This window comes from Canis lupus, chromosome 9, assembly GCF_003254725.2.
Source record: "Canis lupus dingo isolate Sandy chromosome 9, ASM325472v2, whole genome shotgun sequence".
NCBI lineage: Eukaryota > Metazoa > Chordata > Mammalia > Carnivora > Canidae > Canis > Canis lupus.
Genome location: NC_064251.1, coordinates 28,193,645 through 28,218,450, shown reverse-complemented (window position 1 = coordinate 28,218,450; position 24,806 = coordinate 28,193,645). Strand labels below are relative to the sequence as shown.

Genomic DNA, 24,806 nt, shown 5'->3' with positions numbered 1-24,806 from the left:
ATCTGCCTGTGGCTCAGGTCATAATCCCAGGGTCCTGGGATCGAGTCCTGCATCAGACTCCCTGCAGGGAGCCTGCTTCTCCCTCTATATCTCTGCCTCTCCCTCTGTGTCTCTCATGAATAAATAAAATATTTAATAAATAAATAAATGTACACAGAAAAAAAAGAAATGTACACAGAATAATCCTAATCCTTGTTACTATGATATCCCTTCACACTAGAACACTCTTTGGTAACTCTAGTTGTTGCTTCAGTGATTTCTCATAGTATCACAGTGATTTTAATTCATTGGTACATCCTGCTCACTGTCTTCTGGACATACTTCGGATTACATGGGAGTAGGGTAACAGCTTGTCCTATCTTGCTGGAGACTGTCCTCTTTTTAGGATTGTAAGTCCCATATCCTAGAAAGCACCTCAGGCAAATGGCTGATCACCTATGTAATTAGAACAGAAGATAGTTCTGCCTTCATCTCCCTTTTTCAGGACACTGCATTTCCACTCATGCCACAGAATTGCTTTAGCTTTTTTTTAAAGTAATAATGATTTTTGCATTTAACTGAAACCCTTCAGTCTTTCCTACAGCTTTACTAGTAAACCAATTAAACCAGTCTTGTGCATTTGCAGTTGACTTTTTTTAAGATTTTTAAGTAATCTCTCTACCCATTGTGAGGCTTGAACTTAAAACCCCAAGATCAAGTGTCAGATGCTCCACCAACTGAGTCAGCCTGACACCCCAACTTTCTATTTTTTAATAAATGATATGAGGCCGATTAGAATATACTTTTAGGAAAGGCACAAGCAGGGGCCATGGGAACATGAAGGACAGGTGATGAATTCTCACTGGGTCCAACCAGGGAGGGCTTCACAGAGCAGGCAGCCTTTGAACTGGCTTAGAGACAAAGGTGGAAGCTGTGGGAGAACCCTGTGAAAGGAGGAACTATATGAGCAAAGATGGGAAGGTAGGACTTTGAAGGAATAATGCTGAGCCATTCAGTTGTGCCAAGCACATAGATGACAGACGACAGGAAACGTTGCTGAGAGATGAAAGATCTGGAAATACAACCATCTTGGGGCCTGCCGTGTCTGAAAGCATATTTTTAAATCAGTCAGTGCTCACTGAGGGCCTCCTGCGGGTCCTGGTTTCTGGTACTTGCTGTCAGCAAAGAGACTTCCTATTGGCAAAAGCTGAAGGACACACTCCCACTTCACTTGGGAGCCAAACCAGGTCATCTCCAAGGACATCACAGAGACTAGGGCACAGGAGAAAGAAGGTGGATCGGGCAGATTTGGAGTTAAATTTTTGGCCTTGGGCGGGCTTCTAACCCACTGAGCCTGTTTTTCCATCTGTACCGTTGGGGTGTGGTTACCTGCTAGGCGGGGTGGCTTGAAGGCAAGGATGAGAGGAAGAATCCCAAGAAGCCCTGGCTGGGGTTGCATATACCAGGGATGCCTGGAAACACTGAATGGGAATAGGACCCAGCTTGTTTGATACCACTTAGATTCAGAAGTGAGTCTCCTGTGATATCATTCTGATTTTAACAATTGAAAAATGACTCAGGGCCTGAAAAGGGCCGAGGAGTGATCTCAAGCCTCCTCTCAAGTTGGGGCTGTAGATGGACCTAATTGATGAGATCAGCTTTACATTTCTCTTAATAAAGGGAAGCGGAGTAGCAGTGATCGGGCTACACTAATTGTCATAGAACCTCAGCAGCCAAAAGCCAGGTTGAGAGGTCCGGCCATGGGTCTCAGGGCAGAAGACCGGCACTGACGTCCCCTGGCCTGTCCATCAGGATGATGGGCAGCATGTATGGCTAAGAGGTTCCCCCTTTGGACATTGGTTGAGCTACACACTATACTGGTCCTGGGAGACCTGTCTCTGAATGTGGCAGGATATCTGGGAAGAATTAGGCACCTCCTCAGTCCCCAGGCCCTGGATTTGGAAAGCTTCTGGGAGCTTTCCTTTTGAGACCTGCCAAGTTCCAGCACCTTTCCAGCTGCAGTTGATTTTTTAAGATTGTATGTATGTGTGTATTTATTTATTTATTTATTTATTTATTTATTTATTTATTTGAGAGAGCAAGCATACATGCAGGGTGGGGTTGGAGGGGCAGAGAGAGAAGCAGGCTCCCTACTAAGCAGGAAACCCACTGTGGGGCTGGATCCCAGAACCCTGGGATTATGACCTGAGTCGAAGGTAGATGCTTAACTAACTAAGCCACCCAGGTGCCCCTGCAGTTGATTTTTTAAATCCAAGGTTTAGGACTTTAAATTATTCCAGGGGCACCTGGGTGGCTCAGTCAGTTAAGCATCAAACTCTTGATTTCGGCTCAGGTCATGATCTCAGGGAGATGAGATCTAGCTCTGAGTTAAGCCTGCTTAAGATTCTGTCTCCCTCTCCCTCCCCCTGCAAAATTAATTAATTAATCCACATCATCTTTTTCTTACTAAATTTTGGTTGTCTAGAAGCTTTTTATTTTTAATTCTGTCATTTAATATTGAAGGTTGTGTTGTATAATATTCTGGTTTTATATAATTTGTAGATTTGATAATGGTGCCCTATAGGCCATATTCTAGTCTTTTTTTTTTTTTAACTTTTATTTATTCATGAGAGAGAGAGAGAGAGAGAGAGGCAGAGACACAGGCAGAGGGAGAAGCAGGCTTCATGCAAGGAGCCCGAGGTGGGACTCGATCCCAGATCCTGGGATCACGCCCTGAGCCAAAGACCGATGCTCAACCACTGAGCCACCCAGGTGTCCCATATTCTAGTCTTTTGATTAAAAAGTTGAATTAGCATGCAACCTGGTACAGAGTCCTGCAGACTATCAAAAAACTTCCCATTCACAGGGGTACCTGACTGGCTTAGCTGGTAGACCATGCAACTCTTGATCTTGCGGTTGTGGATTCAAGTCCCACACTGTGTGTAGAGATTACTTACAAATAAAGTCTTTAAAAAAAAACTTCCTGGACAGCCTGGGTGGCTCAGCGGTTTAGCACCGCCTTCGGCCCAGGGTGTGATCCTGGAGACCCGGGATCGAGTCCCGTGTCGAGCTTCCTGTATGGAGCCTGCTTCTCCCTCTACCTGTGTCTGTCTCTCTCTCTCTCTCATGAATAAATAAAATCTTAAAAAAAAAAAAAAAAAACTTCCTGTCATTTATCAGGAACCACCAGTTGTGGTCATCTAGTCAGTTAAAACTTACCTAGATATCTTCTGCTTCACCTTGAATTTCTCAGTCATTATTGACAAAGCTGCATGAGAGATTTTATCAGATGTATTAACTCCAAGAAAAAAAAGTTACTAACTCTATTAATACATAGTCAACCCTCAACACAGGTTGGGAGTGCCGACCCCTCACATAGTCGAAAATCCATGTGTAAATTTTGACTGCACAAAAACTTAATTACGAATAGCCTACTGTTGACCAGAAGCCTTACTGATAACATTAACAGTTGATTACCACATTTTATATTTTTTGTATCATATATTCTATCAATAAAGTAAGCTAGAGAAAAGAATATTTTAGGACAATCATAAGAAAGAGAAAATACATTTATAGTACTGTATTGTATTTATCAAAAAAAAAAAAAAATCCACATGTAGATGGACCCATGTAGTTCAAACCCATGTTGTTCAAGGGTTAGCTGTTAGCTCTTGCCATGGTTTAGTTATACCAGTCCAGTAATATTATCACAACAGGAAATAAGGTTTATTGAAACTTTATATGTGCCAGGCTCTATTTTAAATACTAGAGATACAGGGAACCCTGGGTGGCGCAGCGGTTTAGCGCCTGCCTTTGGCCCAGGGCGCGATCCTGGAGACCCGGGATCGAATCCCACGTCGGGCTCCCGGTGCATGGAGCCTGCTTCTCCCTCTGCCTGTGTCTCTGCCTCTCTCTCTCTCTCTCTCTCTCTCTCTCTCTCTATCATAAATAAATAAAAATTTTTAATAAATAAATAAATACTAGAGATACAAAGAGAAACAATGTAAAATGGTCCCTCCCCTAATGGAACTTAAATCCTAGTTGTAGGAATTATAGTTTGATATGTATAATTCTTGACAAAGATTCACTGTCCCTTGGGATCATAACATCTTTACCTAGATGGTCACAGATTTTTTTGATTATCTATAATTTTCTATAATTCTATAATTATAATTTTCTCAACATAAAACCATTCAGTTTTTTCCTCTCCTTAAGCACTCATTTCTTCATCTCTCATCCTCTGGTACCTTATCTTTCTTCCATGATTTCTCAGTAGATTTATAAGTACTGGTTAAACTATAGGTCTCTTCAGTTTAACTACTTGGGTGGGGAGAATTGAACTCAGGCAGTTGTTTGCTGTGTTACTTGTTACTTTCTGGTTGTTGTGAGGTTTTTTCCTAATTCTTTTGAAGAATAAATGACAAATATAGTTGTATTTATTTAATATATACAATGTGATGATTTGATATATATACACATTGTAGAATGATTACCAAAATCAAGATAAGTAACCTGTCCATCTCTTCATATAGCTAGCTCTCTTTTTGTGTGTGGAGTGATCGAGAAGAACACAGGTATCTACTCTCAGCAACTTCCAGTGTGCAGTACAGTATTATTAACTTCAGTTGCCTCCATGCTGTTTGTTAGAGCTTCACGATTTATTCTTCTTATAACTGAAACTTTGTACCCTTTGACCTACCTGTAACCCTCCCCTTAGCCTCTGGCAATCACCGTTCCATTTTGTTTCTATGAAATTGGTGTTTTTGTTTTTTTGTTTTTTTTAAGGATTCCATATGTAAATGATCCCAATATACTACTTCACTTAGCATATGCCCTCTAGGTTCATCCGGGTTGTCACAAATGGCAGGATTTCCTTCTTCTTTTGTGAACGAATAATGCTTCATTATAATGAATAATGTTGTATATATGTGAACATGCCACATTTTATATATCCATTCATCTGTCAAAGGACATTTAACTGTCATCTTTATTGTTTTGGCTCTATGACTAATGCTGCAGTCAACATGGGAATGCAGATGTCTGTTCAAGATACTGATAATCAGTCAACTAATTATTGACAAGGGCACCAAGAATACAGAATAGGGCAAGGACAATCTCTTTAATAAATGATATGTGCAGCCCGAGTGGTTCAGTGGTTTAGCACTGCCTTCAGCCCAGGGCATGATCCTGGAGTCCTGTGATGGAGTCCCACGTCACGCTCCCTGCATGGAGCCTGCTTCTCCCTCTGCCTATGTCTGTGCTTCTCTCTTTGTGTCTCTCATGAATAAATGAATAAAATATTTTAAAAATAATAATAAATGGATTAGACTTCCATGTAAAACCTAAAACTAAAAATCTAGAAGAAAACATGGGGAAAAGCTTTTTGACATAGGTCTTGGCAGTGATTTCTTGGTTAATCACCAAAAGTACAGGCAACAAAAGCAAAAATAAACAAATGGGACTACATCAAACCGAGGAGATCTGCACAGCAATGGAAGCAATAAATTGAAAAGACATATTACAGAATGGAAAAAAATATTTGCAAGTCATATCTGATAAAGAATTTACACAACTCAGTAGTAAAACAAATAATCCAGATGAAAAATGGACAAGGACCTGCATAGACATTTTTCCTAAGAAAAATGGGTGGCTCAGCAATTTAGCACCTGCCTTCGGCCTAGGGCGTGATCCTGGAGTCCTTTGATTGAGTTCCACATCAGGCTCCCTGCATGGAGCCTGCTTCTCCCTCTCCCTGTGTCTCTGCCCACCCCCCACCCCCATGAATAGATAAATAAAATCTTAAAAAAAAAAAATGTAGATACATGAAAAGGGCTCAGCATTACTAAACATCAGGAAAACACCAATCAAAACCACAATGAGGGGATCCCTGGGTGGCGCAGCGGTTTGGCGCCTGCCTTTGGCCCAGGGCGTGATCCTGGAGACCCGGGATCGAATCCCACGTCGGGCTCCCGGTGCATGGAGCCTGCTTCTCCCTCTGCCTGTGTCTCTGCCTCTCTCTTTCTCTGTGTGACTATCATAAATAAATTTAAAAAAAAAAAAAAAAAAAACCACAATGAGAAGGGCACCTAGGGGGCTCCGTCGGTTAGGCATCTTCAGCTCAGGTCATGGTCCCAGGATAGAGCCCCACATGGAGCTCCTTGCTCCGTGGGAACCTGCTTTTCCCTCTCCCTTTGTGTGCCGCTCCCCCTGCTTGAGCTCTCTCTCTTCGAATAAATAAATCTTTAAAAACACACATGATAAGATGCCTTACGTTTGTTGGGATGACTGTTATGAAAAAGATAAGAGATAACAAATGATGAGGATATGGAAAAAAAAAATTCATACATACTGGTGTGGGAATGTAAACTGGTATATAGCCATTACAGAACACAGAGCAATTCCTCAAAAAAATTGAAACTAGAGCTGTCGTGACCTAGCAGTCCCTCTCCCAGGTAGCTATCTGTTTATCTACTCTGAACTTCAGAGTAGTTCACAAGTAGTTCTTGTGACCCTTCTAATTCTAGCTTTCAGATTATTGTCCATATGTGAATTTATAAAAGAGGCATATTAGTAGTCAAAGTCTTGTTTTCCTCTGTTATCAAAGTAAATAATCAAGCACCTACCACAAACTCTGAACCTCTCCTTCTGGTCCTCTGAACATAACTTGAAAGAATGTATTACCCTTAGCATTTTTTCAAGACTTGGCTCTTTTTAGGTTGCACTTTGTGTTATCCTTAGTTGTGTTGCACTTCTTTTCATCTTTTGTTTAGAATCCTTTCAAAAGACTAGAGCTCTTAATATATATGAAAATGCCTGGCACATGGTGAGCCCTAGGACATATAAGTGGAATCTGCTTTCTATTTGTGGGTTTAGCCCCTTTCTGAAGCCTCTCAGACCTTGAGCTGTGGTCAGGCTTCCTGGAGCTGTAGCCAGGCATCATACCAATCTTTTCTCTAACTTTTGTGGAGGCTTTTTAATCATTTGTGTAACAAAAGACATGTTCTGTTTAATGTTTAAATTAAAAGCTTCAGATAATAAGTTAGGAAACTGTTAGGTAAACGGGTTTTATTATATGATCATGACACCAGTGTTTTTGTTTTCTTAATTAGCTACCTGCGAAATGTGTGGCATGGTTGGTGTGCGAGATGCTTTTTACTCCAAAACAAAGCGTTTCTGTAGCGTTTCATGTTCACGAAGCTATTCGTCAAACTCCAAGAAGGCAAGCATTTTGGCCAGACTTCAGGTAACGGTACAGAAACCTTCTTATTCTTTATTTCTTTTATTACTATGGCTTTCACTGTTTATCTGCCATTTGATTGTGATTCACTGCACTCCACCTCTACCCAGTTGACCAGTTACCACTTTATACCCCACAATTTTTTTCAATATGTGGTCTCCAGAGTTTGTTCAGTCTATAAAATTGAACAGCTATTATAGACAAGGCATACTCTCCAAAGTAAACTATGAGCTGTTTGTGTAATAATGAATTGAAAATACTTACTCTTTTTTCTAGATAAGTATAAATATAATAAACACCTTGTTATATACAGAAACTGAAACCATTTTTCCCCCTTGTTTTCTATTGAGGTAACATCAAGATAGAATCAGTCATTCAATATTCGGGGGGAAATGATTTACCCTTTGGTATTCTCCATCATCTTTGCTTTGTAGTTTTGATTATAATCTATTTGATACCTTGAACAAATGTGTTTGGTTAATCCAACTAACCTTTTTGAAACGTTCATGGTATAAAAAGAAATCTTTCTTTTAAATGTACATCAATGCCTACAAAATGGAGATTTGACCATTTGACTAAGTTGTTGCTATTGTATATAAAAAATGTTTTTAAGACATTTAACTGATTTCTGTAATATATTTTATTTGAGTGATCACATCTTTCTTACTCTCCTTTAACTTATTGTGATCATTACGTAGCACTAAAAGGATTATATAAGTTCCCCAAATTAAGGAAATACATCACTTAGATGTATTTCTATATTTCAGATAGACAGTACGTAAGATCCTGAGCAGTGGTCTGTACCCAAATGGATGGCAGTTTGTCACACTGTGAATTTGGCCCATGATCATTTTGTCATTGATCTTTTGCGTTAGCACTAAAGGTATAAACCTCAGTCACTTGCTCTTTAAACATTAAATTATCTTCTCTTACCATATAAATAGCAATGCTTGGCAACCTGCATGAGTGAATAACCACTGGTTTTATCTAGTATAAGAAGGAATCAAGTATCCACCACAGCCTATATTTTAACCTCTTATGGGATATAATTTTTTATTAACATATTAATTTGCATATTGCTGTTTTAGTCTGTGCCAGCTCTGCTACCCATGTTAGATGTCTACATCGTAGCAGAACTCCAAAAAACATTTCTCATGTTAAAATTCCTTGTATGTTTCCTCTGCTTTAATAATTTTCTAAACCCTTGATGTTACTTAAGCAGAATGAGTAGTATGCAATCAGGTTAATTTTTTCGGTGGAGGGGGGTGGATGAAAAAGAATCCTATTTACTTAACTCTTCTTGTTTTAGGGTAAGCCTCCAACAAAGAAAGCAAAAGTTCTTCAGAAACAACCTTTAGTTGCTAAACTAGCCGCATATGCTCAGTATCAAGCTACCTTGCAAAATCAAGCAAAGACTAAAGCAGGTAATACTGGTGAATGTAATAGAGGTGAAATATTTGATACTGCTTCATCTAATTTGAATTAATAACAGTTTAATTTTGAATTTTGTTAACTAAGCTATTTCTAGGCCCTACTAGTACATTATCACACGAGGCTTCCTGATAATGGTTTTGGTTTCAATAAATTATTCTAGAAGAGAATAGTTGTGTTCACAAGTTCAGTGCTTGGGGCAGTATCCTTATCATTTTTTATTTGGTTTATCATTTTCCATGTACAGATTCTCTATGTTGTGAATGGTGGGGAGCATTGTGGAGATAAATTTAACAGGCTTTGAAGGGAGAGAGAAGAGAGTAGTAAGGAAGAGATTGAGGAAAGGATCACTTCTGATAGAAGATTCTTAACAGGAAGGCAGAAGCAGGGGGTGTAGGAGAGAGTAAAATAATGAAAAACCCTAGTGAAGGTATCAGTGGCAGATACTGGATGGGAATCTCATTGAGGTGCCAGGTAAAAGCTGCATAGGAATAAAAACCTAAAAGCCACCATGGCATTTTTTGTTATCCTGAACACTTCTGCTCTCAGCTGTTCTTTGCTGCTTATTACTAAAGAGCTCTTTCTTACTTCATTTCCCAGTTTATGCTGTGTATAGAAGAGTTAAACTATTTGTTTGCAGATAGGATCTATGCAAAAGTTCATGTTTATTTGAAAAGTTCTTAAATCTTTACAGGAAAAAACTTTCAAGGTGATAAGTTAATTTTATAGCATTTCACATTTTCTTGTGAATAAAAGATTTGAGAATTGTAATATATCTAAATTTAATTTTTTTCAACAGCAGTCTCCATGGAAGGCTTCAGCTGGGGTAACTACATCAATAGCAATAGCTTTATAGCAGCTCCAGTTACCTGCTTTAAACATGTGAGTATGGAATTTCTCACTTGTATTGAAATGCTTAGTCATTGTTTAAAGTCATTGTATCTTCAGCTTTAAACATAACATCTAAATGTCTTGTCTTTAGAAGATCTTTACTGTATCCATTGTCGTAAAAATGTTTCTTTTTATTATACTTATTAGTAGCTAAAAATAACTTCTAGAAGTTTTACAAGTAAAAGTGTCCTTTAAAGAAATTATAATTTAAAAAAAAAAAAAAAAAAAAGAAATTATAATTTGAAATTTTCTTACTAAGCTGAACCATATACAGTTGCTGATTTTGTATATCATGTGTATTGGCAGTGTTGTATGGTTCAAAATAATCCCATGTTACCTAAACCTTTGTGATCTGACCTGATAATTCAGAAAAGGATCTTCCTTCTGGTTATGTTTATATTTCTAAAGGTAAAATCACAAAAACAAGGAACTATCAGTAATAGAGCATTATGGGCTGAAATATGTGATACATACCAGAAAACCCTTTGCAGGATATTTTTGGCAAATAGATTCTTACAGAGTAAAAAAAAAATAAAGATTCTTACAGAGTATACTAAGTAATTCGGAATTATGTTAAAAAACGTTCTCAGAAAATGTTTGTTTCTTTGGATCCTCTCCCTTTTTATTCAGTGATCTGTGATTGATTCTCTCAAATACTTTTTTGACCTTACTACAAGTTTAATTTATATTTAAAGGCTCTATATGCTAGAAGGAAAAAAAAAGATTCTATCTGCTACTATGTACAAAAAGAACAGAGAATTTAGAAAATTAATGAAATTTTGCTTACATTAAACATTTTGTTAAATTAGGACTTCACTTTTAAATAACAGCATGTGGACAAAACTGAGCTTGAGTTCCTGCTGTAGAAACCCAAATGAATTTTCATTTGTTCACAGCCAATACAGACTCTTGATCAAAGCCAAGCACATGAAATCAGTGGTAGAAATATAAACTAAAGCTGAGTACATTAATTTGCTAGTTTTCTTTCCTAAAAGTACAGGTGCTCAGCCCATAGTTGGTGGCATGCTGACTCTGAGGCAGCCTAAGTGGGATCCTAGATACTCAGTGTAAAGTAGGTGATGTACTTCACCATAACGTGTATGGTAGTGTCACATTTGTGAAATAGATTAAATACACAGCAACAGCAACATTAAAGAGAACTGGAAAGCAGATCTTTGTCTTTCTCTCTAGTTCTTTCTGCTTTTGAGAAGCTCAAACTCAGATTAAGTTCTCAGTTATAATAACACCTTTCTCCCAGATGCCTGGAACATTTATAGTCTCTTGTGAATAGCCTTTATCTCTTTTCCTATCTTTAATTTAATATTCTGGGGTTCTTTTATATTTTGATACCATAAACCATGTAAAGCTGTGTTATGTAAGTAATCAATTTTTTTAAAGCTTTTGAAAATCCCAAAGGCATATTTTATTTCATGTCCATGTCTTTGAATAATAATAGTAAAGTTCTTCGTAAGAAAATCTATATTATAATAATGAAACTGATTTTGTTTTCAGCTCTGCTTTTTTTAAGATTAAAGTGTTCTATCATATAGATCAGGGCAACTAGCCTTATTGTATTATTAATGATGATATTGTGCAGGCTCCTGTTTCTTGCTGAGAAACAAGGCATCTCTTCACCCAGTGTCTACCTGCTCCACTCAACTTTCTTTACTGCCTTTTTCTTACCAAGTAGGAAAATGACTGATAGGGGTAATTTCTTAGTTCATTTTAGCACAAGTGACTGCTTTGTTGCCTTAACCAGCACCTGCACGTGAAGCCATTTGATTTAGGTCAGACCTCATACTACGTTTGATTTCATCCTTTAGAGCTGACTCTTCCTGGTTCTTCCCCCACATAGTTTTCTAGGTCTCCAACAAGAGTTACTGGCTTTGACTTTAAAAAGTCTTTGTCAGGAGCTCTTGGGAGCGCGAGGCCCTGCCTTGTTTCATCCATCTTCTAGTCTTCTAAGACTCAAACCACCTGCCCTGACACTGGTGCACCAGTAAGGCCCGCTTCCTCTAGACATCACATCTGCCTTGTCCCCATCTTGAGCACAGGTTGGGGGCCTTTTCCTGTTCCTAAGGGATCCTTTTTCAAACATTTTAAGAAACATCCAGTGTGTAACATAGAAGCAGAACTGTTCTGACTGAACCAAGAATCGGAGCTGGCAGCAGTGTCAGAGCTCTATGAATGCCTTGCTGCTTTAACGTAACCCAGGCTCTTCTGGAGTAAGGGTCAAAGGTTTAAAAAAAAAAAACACTTTATATTTTCTGGCACTTAAGTATATTTGTGATTGGTTCTAAAATTGTAGGATTTCACAAGTGGAATTCTTTTTCCACAGTCTCTTTCAACTTCTGGGAATGAAGCTTCTGCAAAGTGTATCATAGTACTGTGTCCTCTTTGATAGTTGCTGTAATGCACAATGCTTTATACTCGGTCACTCAGAACAGTGTTGACATTTTTTATAGTTAGTGGAAATCGAGCCTCAACTGTTACTAAATATATCTACTTCAAATCTCTATCATGATTGCCATGTATCTAGTATATCTTTCCCTTTGTCTAGGTGGTACTTTGGTAGTTTTGAGACTTTTTCTTTTGGGGGGGGGGGTTGGTTTTTGGGAGTTTGTTCATTTGCTTGTGTAAGCTTCAGAATTATTACTCTTTTCCCTAATAGACATAGTTAGAATAAGAGGAAGCTGCACTGATTGATTTAGCAAGGGTGGGGTGAGGTGGCCAGAGCCTTGGCCCCTGATTGTTCTTCCCCCTTCCTTGGTAGTCTTGGAGGTTGGAAACCACTGAATTAGGTAATAACACTTTCAGTTAATCTTAAATCACATGGTCCCAAAACTGTAAAGTATCTTAGGAATCATCTAGTTCATCTGATCCATCTCTTGTTGTAAATGAAACTCTTACTACTTTTTTCAGTAGCCAGATTATAAATTCAATTTGAGGATTTAACCTGCTTTTTATAAGTTAAAGTTTTGGGGGGTTATTTGGTGTAGTTTTTAATTAAGTCCCCATAGGAAAAATGCTCATGTATTTCTTTCACTTATACATTGTTACCACACAATATTTCTGACACCAGATATGCAGATACCAATCAGTAGTCCCAGGCTGTTACCCGTGCTTCTGCCCAACTAACTATAAATCAGAGTTTCCGTGACCTGCTCCTTAGGTTCAGTAATTTCCTGGATGGTTTACAAAAGTTAGGGAAACAAATACTTATATTTGCTAGTTTGTTATAAAGGGTATAATAAACAATACAAGTAAACAGCGAGGTGAAAAGGTACATAAGACATGGTTGTAAGAAGGGGCATAGAACTTCATGCCCTCTCTGGGCATGTCACTCTCCTAGTACCCCATGTGATCACCAACCCAGAAGCTCTCTGAACCTCGTATACAGATTTCCCTCGCTATCTGAAAGTCCACTTTAGGGACGCCGGGGTGGCTCAGTGGTTGAGTATCTGCCTTCAGCTCAGGGCGTGGTCCTGGGATCAAGTCCCACATTGGGCTCCCCCCGAGGAGCCTGCTTCTCCTTCTGCCTATGTCTCTGCCTCTCTGTGTGTGTGTCCCATGAATAAATAAATAAAATCTTAGGGAAAAAAAATGAAAGTCCACTTTATACCACTTCACTTTTGCAAAAGACTTGCATTGGTACCTGTTTACACTAACCAAAAGAAATCAGAAATGGATTTTTGCTCTCAGGAAATGGTGAGTGCTTCCTCACTTTATGCCATTTTGGCTTACAAAAGGTTTTATGGTTATAGTAATTGTTTTACTTACTTTCGGATGGCAGGTGAAGCCTATATTTTGGGTTTCTGATGAAGGCTTCATTATATAGACATGATCAATCATGAACTCAGTCTCCACTGAGTTCTCCCAGACAATGGAGACTGGGGCTGAGGGTTCTGAGCCTCTTCTCATGGGCTCATCTTTCTGGTAACCAACCCCCCCCCCCCATCCTGAGGCTATCCAGGAGCCCACCCAGAGTCTTCTCATTAGAACAAAAGATGCTCCCTATCACTTAAGAGATTCCAGAGGATTTAGGAGCTCTATGTCAGGACCCAGGTCAGAGACTAAATAGAACAAAAGATGCTCCTAGTGCTCTTATCATTTAGGAAATTACAAAGGTCTTAAGAGCTCTGTGCCAGGAACAAGGGTCAGAGAGACTGAATTGTGTGTGTGTGTGTCCCTTTTTTTTCTTCGATTTTTATATATATTTCCTATTTTTTCACAGCCTTCTAAAAGCAGTATCCATATCTATCCTAACTGGAAAAATCCAAAATATCACTGCAATACTGATGCCAGTTAGGTACACTATACATTCATGAAATACACAGGTGATATTTTCTTCTAGTAATTTATGTTTGAACCCAAGAGAGTCTCCAGTTGATCAATGCATATGCAGAACATTGAGCCTAAAACGTTCTTAATGTTTTTAAAAGACCATAGTCTTTAAGATTGATTGATTTAAGATTTTATTTTATTTATTTACTTATTATTTATTTTACTTATGTATAAAGAGAATGTAAGTCAGGGGAGGAAGCTGAGAGGGAGTGGGAAAGAATTTCAAACAAACTCTGCTGAGTGCACAGCTCAACACAGGACTCAATCTCAACAACCCTGAGATCATGCATGACCTGAGCCCAAACCAAGAGTTCAATGCTTAACTACCTGAGCCACCAGGCGCCCCAAGACTGTAATCTTTTAAATTGAAGCAGTCCTATTTCCCAATACTTTAAAGTCAACTAAAACACTTCTTTCCTAGATATATAGCACAAGCCAAAATGTGCAAATATCAAGTGGATGTGAAACATATAAATCATAATCCTTTAGTCATATATTTAAGACTTGAGATTTCTTTCGTTTGATATTGGACTATATACTCTGGTCTTGTTGATAACTCATTGCTAAGACCAGGAATCATCTTTTTTTCTCCCTTGATAATAGTTTCATTTTTTTTAAGATTTTATTTATTTATTCATGAGATATATATATAGAGAGAGACAGACAGACAGACAGACAGGCAGGCAGAGGGAGAAACACGCTCCATGCAGGGAGCCCGACGTGGAACTCAATCCCGGGACTCCAGGATCAGGCCCTGGGCTGAAGGTGGCGCTAAAGCACCGAGTCACATGGGCTGCCCTGTTTTATTATTTTTTTAAAGGCCCTCTGTATACTTATATTCCATAACTTTATTTTTTTTAAGATATTATTTATTTATCCATTAGAGAGGCAGAGACACAGTATACGCCATAACTCTAAAGCTGACTTTACTGCACAAATATACCTCGTATCACTGACGCAGTACATTCTAATCCTCTCTTTGATGCCTGACCTGTATGCCAGGTGTTTTGAGAAGGTAAGATTATTTGCACTTTTTTGCAATATGTATCACAAATGTATTTTTGGGTTTTAAAGTAAAGCAAAAGTCTTTTTGTGTATGTACAATAACGGTTTCTCTTTTAGTAAAACTCATGATCCATTTCTCAAGCATGCATTTAATAGTAAAATAATCTGTATCAAGTAAAATTACTTTCTGGCTTTTTTTCCATAGCCTTGAACACACATAACACAACTCCACTGAAAGTTGAAGATAGATATCCATGTCGGTTCTAACCAAAGTTAGAATCTTCAGTTTGTCATCCTAGATTACAGAATTGTATTTTAATGGAAATAAAATTTCAGTTAGTTTCTGGCACTTATTAGTGCTCCTTCTGAGTTAACTATCACGGGTCTTGCCATGAAATTTCTACAGAAAAACAATGGATTCTAAAATAATAAAAATCACCTGTTTTTTATGTTTTAAAGAAAACCTAAGTAATCTAGATTATTTTAATGTTGGTCTTTTTTTTTTTTTTTTAAGATTTTATTTATTCATGAGAGACACAGAGACAGGCAGAGACGCAGGCAGAGGGAGAAACAGGCTCCACGCAGGGAGCCTGATATGGGACTTGATCCGGGGACTCTGGAATCACACCTTGAGCCAAAGGCAGACGTTTAACCGCTGAGCCACCCAGGTGTCCCTGTTGGTCTGTTTTTTAAAGTGGTTCTTGATTTTCTGTTGGGATCTCCCAATTCTTTTTTTTTTTTTTCCTTAAGATTTTATTTATTCATGAGAGACACAGAGAAGCAGGCTCCATGCAGGGAGCCCGATGTGGGACTCGATCCCGGGACTCCAGGATCACACCCTGAGCCAAAGGCAGACACTCAACCGCTGAGACACCCAGGCGTCCTGCATTCTCCCATTCTTAATCTTGCTTCCACTGCACATATCCCATCTTCCTTTTATACTCTCCTTACACTCGTCCTCATCCTGTAGCTACCACCTCAAAAAGTAGATTCTGGTCTCAAACCAAAAGGTGAGTGGACTTTCTGCAGAAAGAGGGAACAATTTTTTTCCTATTTCAATGTACCAATTCCGGCAAGTAGCATTTAGGAGTTCTGATTTCTTTCCGGTGAATTTCCTCTAATGTTTTCTTTCCCTTTTGGCCAAATAATATTTCATCTTTCCCAACTAGATGAACATTAATAATCATATGCCTGTTAGTCTCTCACTGTTAGTTTGTACATTTGCAATGTCATCATTGAGATAGATTCTTTCTTGGTTACCCACTGCAACTTCTGCAGCTACCCACTTGTTGAAGATTGTGGGTGGTTATCATAATTGGTTGGCAGTTCTGTGGAGGGAGATTCGTATTTCTGCCATGAAGCATCATGTGTTCAGTGTATCAGCCCTCTGAGAGTCTAAATACTAGCCATCTGGGCTGTTGGACTATCTGGAATGTTCTTGAAGTGCAGAAAATAAGACTCCCCACCCAATTTTTTATAGATAGTCAGGTGAAGGTTATCATTCATTTGTGCTGGGGAGTCCTCAGCATTTGGATTTGGCCATGTCCTACAGGACCTGATGACAGCTTACCTTGCAGGGAAGGAGAGTCGCTCCCAGATAGCCCTCACGAGTGGCCCTGGAGCAGGAAGTGGTGAAGCAGATCTTCCTGATTTGGGAGGAGCCTGAGGTGGACCTCTCGTCCTGAGTCTGGAAGGTAAATTTGTTGTTACCTGTAAATTATGGTTCTGCTAGTTCATGCTATGCCAATCCAGACTTTCAGAGGTATCCCTCCTGCCAGCAAGAGAAGACAGATGACTTGGATGAAGATGGCTGTCAAGCCCTGGGTCATTTAGTCTTCCACACTTAAGAGTGTTCATTTTAAACAAAAGGGCAGATATATCTGTGAAATTACCTTATTATTTCAACACATTGAGCACATGCTATGTAGAAACTATGGTGCTCTTTTTTGTTGTTTTTGTTTCTTCATTTTTTGTTCTTAGAGTGAACCATATGGATTGGTTTAAGAGGGCCTAGCAGAACCACAACCTTACAGGCAAGAACAAATGTCACTTTCTGCTACTTTCTCCTATACCAATCCAGACTGTAGGGACAAAAATGTAATATCCCCCAATGAAGTGAATATCATCCTTATTTTTTAAGTGAGCATATTGATACTTTATTTTCTTTAATAAAATGTGACTGAAAGTTATTTTCTAAAAATAATCGTTAAGGCTAAAAAAATTTGGTATGAAATTGTCATATCTAGCTCTAAGAGAAGTACTGTATACCAAATTCACTTAGCTGTATGCCAACCTAACCCCCAATTTATCAGCATAACCATGCTTCTTTCTTCTCAACAATAACAAAAAAAAAAAAAAAAAAAAAACATTCCACAAGATTTGGCAACCAAACAAAGAAGGGTGGATACCCTAACTTAATTTAGTGCATATATTAGCTGTATCTATCTGCTCTAATTGGTTCATCCTCACAGAAATGAAAATATGGTCTTTATGTTGATATATCTTAGCTTAATCTACATTACTATCATCTTTCCAGCCTCTCCTTTTCTGATCATATCTGCTGGCAATAGGGATGGCCCTACAGTCTAGAATGATATAGGGGGAGATAGCAGAACCTGAAGAGTCCAGTCTTTCAGTTAAAAAAATATTAGAAAGAGGTAGTCGTCATAATGGATGTACTGTTTTTTGCACAGCTCAGGGAGATAAGTTACATGTTCTCTTCCAGAATCACAAATATTTGAGATAGGCCACGGTCTCCCAAGTTACTGAGGCATATTCATTGCTTGTGCTACTTAAAGTAATAGTCATAATTTGATTCTATCTTTGGTGTCCAGACTTACTCTATCTAGTTCAGGATTTGACCTTTTCTTCCATCATGAACTATTGAGAGGACAGAGGTTGAGTACTGTTTTAAGCTAATCCTCCTATGGATTGGCATCCACCAAAGTAGGAGAAGCCTTGCATGGAAGACATTTAACCAGTGTTCAAATTGGCTAGATCGTGTAACTCTTAGATATCTTTGTTTGGTCATCTTTGAACTCTGAAACTGTATTGTCTTTCCCTGGTTTGTCCATATTATCAGGTCTTTTATAACCTCACCCAGTCCTTTTCTCTATGTTCAAGGTTCTAAATTATATTTAACAAGGAGCTGTTAAGGCCACAGAGACTGTTTAGTATTTATCAGCATTTGTATTCCTAAATTCACTTATTTGATTTAATTAAATGTTGCATAAATTTCAAATAACTGTAAATGGCCTCAAGTTTTAAGGATTAAAATGTAATGGAAATTGTAATTTGGGCATGTTAGACTTGGGAAAATCTCTTCACTATACTCATTTAATCAGCTTTCTGAGTCCCCATTCTAACCATGTGGTATGAAGGCTAGCGATTACCAGTTCTAAGTTTGAAAGTTTCCTCTTTGTTTAGAAATAATAAATTATTTAACAATTTACATGGTATGCATCTCCAAAAACTCTTCAATTCCACCTCTTTAATAACTATCTGGTGCTTTTGCCACATATAGTTTTAACAGACTATATTTTATTAATTTAACTTAAGTTGAAAATACATATAACTAAATTTTGTTTCTCCTATTCGAAACCACATTGATGGTTGGAGATTTTTTTTTCTTTCTACTCTTTGGACGGACCCTTTAAAATTAGAGGTTAAGATGAAGTGCATTCATTCAGCATATATTAAAAATAGTAAGTTTCTCTGCTTTATCCTATGAAGTCTATTGAGTTTATGATTTGGCTTTTACAAAAATTGCTGCTCAGGTCTTACATTAGGACAGTATTGAATTTTGAAGTTGACATGGATCTATTCTAATATATGTGAAATTCTCTTCATCTTGAGATTGCCCCTGACACTGGCTTTTTCCAAGTAGAGTTCTGTGGAAAGGGAAATAACAGCTCTATTTTTGGAGAAAAATGAATGAGTTAAATGGCATTTTTAATATTTCCATTATTGATGAGAATGCTTATTTTAAACAATGTGTTTAGGCTTTTATGTTATTAAGATGATAACTTAATAATTTTTATATGACAGGCACCTATGGGGACCTGCTGGGGTGATATCTCAGAAAATGTGAGAGTAGAAGTTCCCAATACAGACTGCAGCCTACCTACCAAAGTCTTCTGGATTGCTGGAATTGTAAAATTAGCAGGTGAAAGCACACATAATAATTTACCAGAAAATGCCAGTTATGTTTTTGTAATTTGTAAGAAAGCATATTTGTAAATTTTGCAAGTGTTGACAAGTAAAAAATGAATACAGTAATAGGGCAGAGGTTAGCAATTTTTTTTTATAAAAAAAATAGATGGTAAATACTTTTAGTTTTATGGGCAGATCAATCTCTCTCACAGTTCCTCAGCTCTACCATCGTAGCATGAAGGCAACCATAGCAATATATAAATGGATACATGGCTGTGTGTTAGTGACACTTTATTTATGAGCATTGAAATTTGAATTTTATGTAACTGTCACATCATGAAATGTTATTCTTCCTCTGATTTTTTCAACCATTTAAAAACATAAAACAAACAAAAAAAAATTTACAATGTAAAACCATTCTTAAATGGCAGACCAAAAAAAAAAAAAAAATCAGGCAATAGGGCAGATTGTGGGCCATTATATAGTTGGCCAAACTGTGGTATAGGGAAATACTTTGAAAAGTGAAAAAAGTTGAAAGAAGACTGCTTTCCAGTGCTAAGAAGACTGAAAGTAAACTAGTGTTAATTTCATATTTCTTGGGTTCTTCTTCACTCCCATTGCTTGCCATGTACCCTAGTCCTTGTTACCTTATTGCTCATCACATAACTGCGTTAGGTGTGTAGAGTACTGTGTTAACCACTATGGGCAGGTGATGCGCAGAAGTATAAAACCTCGCTTATTCCATTGGCCGCCATCTGCCAAACGCTGACTACATTTGTGACGTGGTGCTCAGGAGTGGTGTGGTAGGACATTGTAGTACTCTATGGGGCAGCAGGGTAGGAGGGTGCAGCTACTCAGATAAGTCATCCTTCAATTAGTCAGCGGTATCTAATGCATCCTACTCTTTCTATTCCTCTCTCCAGCCATTTTCCCCCAAACGCCCTGCCAACTTGATTATTTACTGTAGATGATCTTCTATTTTTCTGCTCAGGCATCTTTTTTCTGGGTCTGCTCAAACATCTTTATTTTATTTTTAAGATTTTTTATTTATTTATTCATGAGAGACACAGAGAGAGAGGCAGAGATACAGAGAAGCAGGCTCCATGCAGGAAGCCGGATGTGGGACTCGATCCCCAGACTCCAGGCTCACGCCCTGGGCTGAAGGCAGGCGCCAAACCACTGAGCCACCCAGGGATCCCCTGCTCAAACATCTTTAATCACTTCTTTGTCTTTAAGGGATCAAGATAGTCAGCATTTACAGCTGATGATGAGTCGCTCCATAGACCACTGGCCCAAGTTTTGGCTGCTCCCCAACATGAATGCTATCTATGTTCTGATGAGGCTAGTTCTCCTTCCTCCCTCATAGAGCATGTTAGCACCTCTGTGCCTTTGCACATTTACCGAGTTATGTTCCCGCCTTTTCCTTGAAACATTCCCCCAGCTGTATAAGCATTCTGTAAATGGTTGGGTGTTCTCTACACCATAATTTAGAACAATGTATTCTTTCTGTCCTAGACGTTTAAGCCAGTTGCATTTAAATAGCTCTAAAGATCAATGCATTTAATATCAATAGAATTATTTTTACCTTCTGTCTCCAATTTTACATTTCCATTTTATCTAATTGCATAACATATTTTAAGCCACTTAAATGACATTTCAGAATTGAGCCTGATGTTAATCATGAACAGAGCTCTGCAACAGTGGGCAAACTCATGAATTATTCTGTGAATTATTGAATTTTGAAACTAAAGATTTAATGTTATAAATTTTCATCATAGATCTTAACACATGAAAATGCTGACTGAACTTAGCTCCGCGCCTGGAATAGTTTGTTGGGCCTTTTTTTATTCCCCTGAAGGCCTTAAATTAAATTGTAATCTGTTACCAACAGAAGGTTTATTAAATTATAAAGAGGATATATCATAGTTTTTGTTCTAAAAAGTAAGACGTCCTGTTTGCTTAGTACATACAGTTTTTAAGTCATTTAACATACTTTTATTTGTGTTTATTGAACTTTGTTACCTAGCATTTTCACATTTTATTTCCAAATAAATAGTACAGAAAAAATTAGATGCTTGAGATAGCCAAATCCAAATTATCCAAAAATATTTGGTCATCTAATCCGCTGGATAAAGCAGTTTCTTTGAAATGTTACTTTAACTATATTGCTGTGACTTGACAAGGTTTTCCTAACTTAATATAACCTTCTTTCTTTTATTTTCAAAACTACACATTCTGGTAGGACTTTCTCCCCTGTTTCCACTGAGAATTTCTTCTCTAGAACTTAAGAAACTGGGGGTAAAATCAAAGTACATTAAAAGGGAGGAAGCCATGCTCTGAAAACAATTAAGCTAATGACATTAAACAACTGGTTCTCAAAGTTGGAGCCATACACTAGTATCTGCAGCTTCACCTGGGGACTTGTTAGAAATGCATATTCTCACACTGCCCCTAGACCTAGTAACTCAGTCTTAGAGTTGGGGGCGGGGCAGGGGGCTGGTGGTGCTGACTGCTCACATGCCCTGCATGGGATTCTGTTGCAGGTGCATATTAGCAAGTGACACCCACCCACCCAATGGCCAGCAGTTGTGTCCTGTTTTGTTTCATTTCATTTTCTTCTTATGTGGTGATTGATTTGTTGGTTTCAGGTTATAATGCCCTTTTAAGATATGAAGGATTTGAAAATGACCCTGGGCTAGATTTCTGGTGCAATGTCTGTGGCTCTGACATCCATCCGGTTGGCTGGTGTGCAGCCAGTGGAAAACCTCTTGTCCCTCCTAGAAGTAAGTATAATTTAAATATGTGTACCTCAGTGCAGTGTCACACAGAATAATATTCAAGTGATATCAAAATTACAATATTTTTTGGTTTCATGTAACTTAAATACTGGCAAGACATATTTGTTCTGTTTTTGTTAGTCTTCTTCAGAACCTTAATGCTCTGAATTGCAGGGAAAATTGTTGTGGTTTTTTTTTTGAAAAAAATAGTTTATAAAGCAATTCTACTCTTTGCTAAAGTGTAACTGGTTATTTCTTTTGTTTTAGCTATTCAGCATAAGTATACAAACTGGAAAGCTTTTCTAGTGAAACGACTTACTGGTGCCAAAACACTTCCTCCCGATTTCTCACAGAAGGTAAAGACAGGATCTTAGAAAGGACTGAAGTGTCAATTGAGAGCTCTAAAAAAGGAATAGCCTGGAAGTTTTTTTAAGGAATTGTTTTAATTTAGTGAGCCAGATGATCTAGTTAAATGTCAAGTGCACTCATTATTTTTAATGGTACAGTACTGAAATTATTTGTAGACCTTTGTCATGAATTCCAAACAGTTTTTGTCTGTTTTTATTTAAGGTTTCAGAGAGTATGCAGTATCCTTTCAAACCTTGCATGAGAGTAGAAGTGGTTGACAAGAGGCATTTGTGTCGCACACGCGTGGCAGTGGTGGAAAGTGTAATTGGAGGAAGATTAAGACTAGTGTATGAAGAGAGTGAAGATAGAACAGATGACTTCTGGTGCCATATGCACAGCCCGTTAATCCATCATATTGGTTGGTCTCGAAGCATAGGCCATCGATTCAAAAGATCTGGTAAGCACTTGTCACAAGACCACCTGTTGAAAACATCATTGAAGCTAAATTGTACTACTTGGTTATTTTTTCTCTACAGAATAGTAGAGATCAGAAATAGCATTCTAGTTATCTGGGCTGCTCATTCTATCTTAATTTAGGGAAGGTTCACACCAGAATATGAGTGTCCTAATATATTTATATTCCTTCCACTTGTTCTCAATTCAAATATAATGTACTTTTCATCACAACTACATTGTCTTACACTTTTCCTGTTCAGCCCATTTGAAAGATCTAAAGGTAGCCATTCCCTTTGCATTCAGTTTTAATCAAAAGAGGAAGATTAAATGTGGTTAGACTTAATACTGAACACACGTAAAGAATACTTCTAAAGTTGTGATTCCCTAACTAGGGAATTACCAGCATTCTGATTGGCTGAATGTATTTAATAGCACATGTACTCAGAAGAAAGAAAGACTATAGAGGATATTTTTCACCATATATGTAGAAGGCATGTATTTCTGCCGTGTTTTAGAGTATACATACCTTGTGGGTTTGAAACCTTCAAAGAAACGTGGTTTTGGTCTTCTCACAAATGCTGACAGATTAGTATGTAACTTTTCCTTGTAGATATTACAAAGAAACAGGATGGACATTTTGATACACCACCACATTTATTTGCTAAGGTAAGAAGTTTTTATAAGAACCCTCATTTGTAAATTAGGTTTGAAAGAGGGTTGTGGGTTTTTTCCTAAAATAATGGAAATCACAATTATATTTGTTCACTTATAAAAGGATTAAGACCTTGTGATCCATAGGTGTCACAACTATTGATTATAATTACTCTTAAATTCTGTCTATTTGCCTGAATTCTCTATATTCTCTAACGGAGGTTTGAGTTATAATATTAGGTAGGTAGGAAAAGGCATTTTGGTATTTTCATCTGATAAACATTTTCAGTTTGGTAATATTTTAATTATTAAAATGATAACATTTGTAATGGTGGATGTGCTTTCATGTAATTCTTTAGGTAAAAGAAGTAGACCAGAGTGGGGAATGGTTCAAGGAAGGAATGAAATTGGAAGCTATAGACCCATTAAATCTTTCCACAATATGTGTCGCGACTATTAGAAAGGTAAGACTATAGGTTTTAAAATACAGAAATGCATTTGTAAGAACTGGTCTTAAGGTAATAGGAGGAAGAGGCCCTTAATATACTCATTTTGACATACAAGGTGTATGTATCTGGATCTTCACTAGGGAGAAGGATACTAGTAATTTCAAAATAAATTTCAATTTTCATACCAGTGTTTTTATGTGGCTTGTCAAGATTGTCATCTTGAGTCTGCTGCCTTTATTTATGGAAATACATATATCTTGAGTTAAGAGGAAGAATATTTAAGTTACTTTCTGCTCAAAGCTAATCCAACAGAGAATTATTTTTTTGTTTTGGGAGTTTTTTGTAAAGATTTTATTTATTAGAGAGAGAAAGAGTATGAGCAGAGGAGAGGGGCAGAGAGAGGAGAAGCAGACTCCTTGATGAACAGGGAGCCCAACATGGGGCTCATTCCCAGGACCCCAAGATCATGACCATAGCTGAAGGCAGACACTTACCGACAGAGGCACCCAGGTGCCCCCAACACAGAATTGTGACTAGGCCAAGTTTATCTTCAGTTTCCAGTTTATTTCCTTTTGTGCCTTTATTATTCTTTTGATAGTACTTTATTTCTTCTTTTTTTTCTTCTTCTCTTGTGAAGCTGCTTTTGTGAAAAAATCAAGAAGTGTGGTTTTCAATTTAAGTAGGCATCAGAATACCTTGGGAAACTTAAAGAAAAATACAGGTGACCAGACCTCTTAAATGCCTACCACGCGTGTTTTGATTTCATTAGTCTGCTAGGGAGCCCTAGCATTGGCCTTTTTTTTTTTTTTTTTTTTCTTGTAAGTCCCCAGGTAATTCTCCAGTACAGCCATGGTTAAGAACCACTGATCCAGAGTCTGTTTACATAAGACTACAGCTTAAATTGTGATTTGCATTTCAACCTAGTTTAAAGCCTTGAGCCAAAAGAATTAAAATTATGATTATGATTGCTGCCATGTCCCAGCCTCTTATGCTCAAGGTCACACAGCTAGATGAGATTGGCACCAAGCTTTTATTCTTCCTCTTTACTTGACTAGTGATCAGAATCACCTACTATGATTTAAAACA

General features: G+C 37.8%; 1 protein-coding gene across 18 annotated transcripts in view; it reads left to right on the top strand.

Moving 5' to 3' along the window:
• The window catches only part of MBTD1 (mbt domain containing 1), a 68,264-nt gene that overhangs the window by 24,036 nt on the left and 19,422 nt on the right, over window positions 1-24,806 (top strand). For 11 of the 18 annotated variants that reach the window (XR_007412909.1, XM_025440599.3, XM_049114091.1 and 8 more), the window contains 9 exons: window positions 7,089-7,228; window positions 8,526-8,640; window positions 9,447-9,529; window positions 18,935-19,052; window positions 21,688-21,822; window positions 22,084-22,172; window positions 22,387-22,621; window positions 23,231-23,286; window positions 23,631-23,735. Coding sequence is in view for 17 of the 18 variants with exons in the window: in XM_025440599.3 (XP_025296384.1) it covers window positions 7,089-7,228; window positions 8,526-8,640; window positions 9,447-9,529; window positions 18,935-19,052; window positions 21,688-21,822; window positions 22,084-22,172; window positions 22,387-22,621; window positions 23,231-23,286; window positions 23,631-23,735 (1,076 nt within the window). In the remaining variant the exon portion in view is untranslated. Of the gene's footprint in view, window positions 1-7,087; window positions 7,229-7,983; window positions 8,100-8,525; window positions 8,641-9,446; window positions 9,530-16,464; window positions 16,582-18,934; window positions 19,053-21,687; window positions 21,823-22,083; window positions 22,173-22,386; window positions 22,622-23,230; window positions 23,287-23,630; window positions 23,736-24,806 lie in introns of those variants that run through there. The other 7 variants (XM_049114088.1, XM_049114095.1, XM_049114097.1 and 4 more) reach the window with 6 other exon arrangements.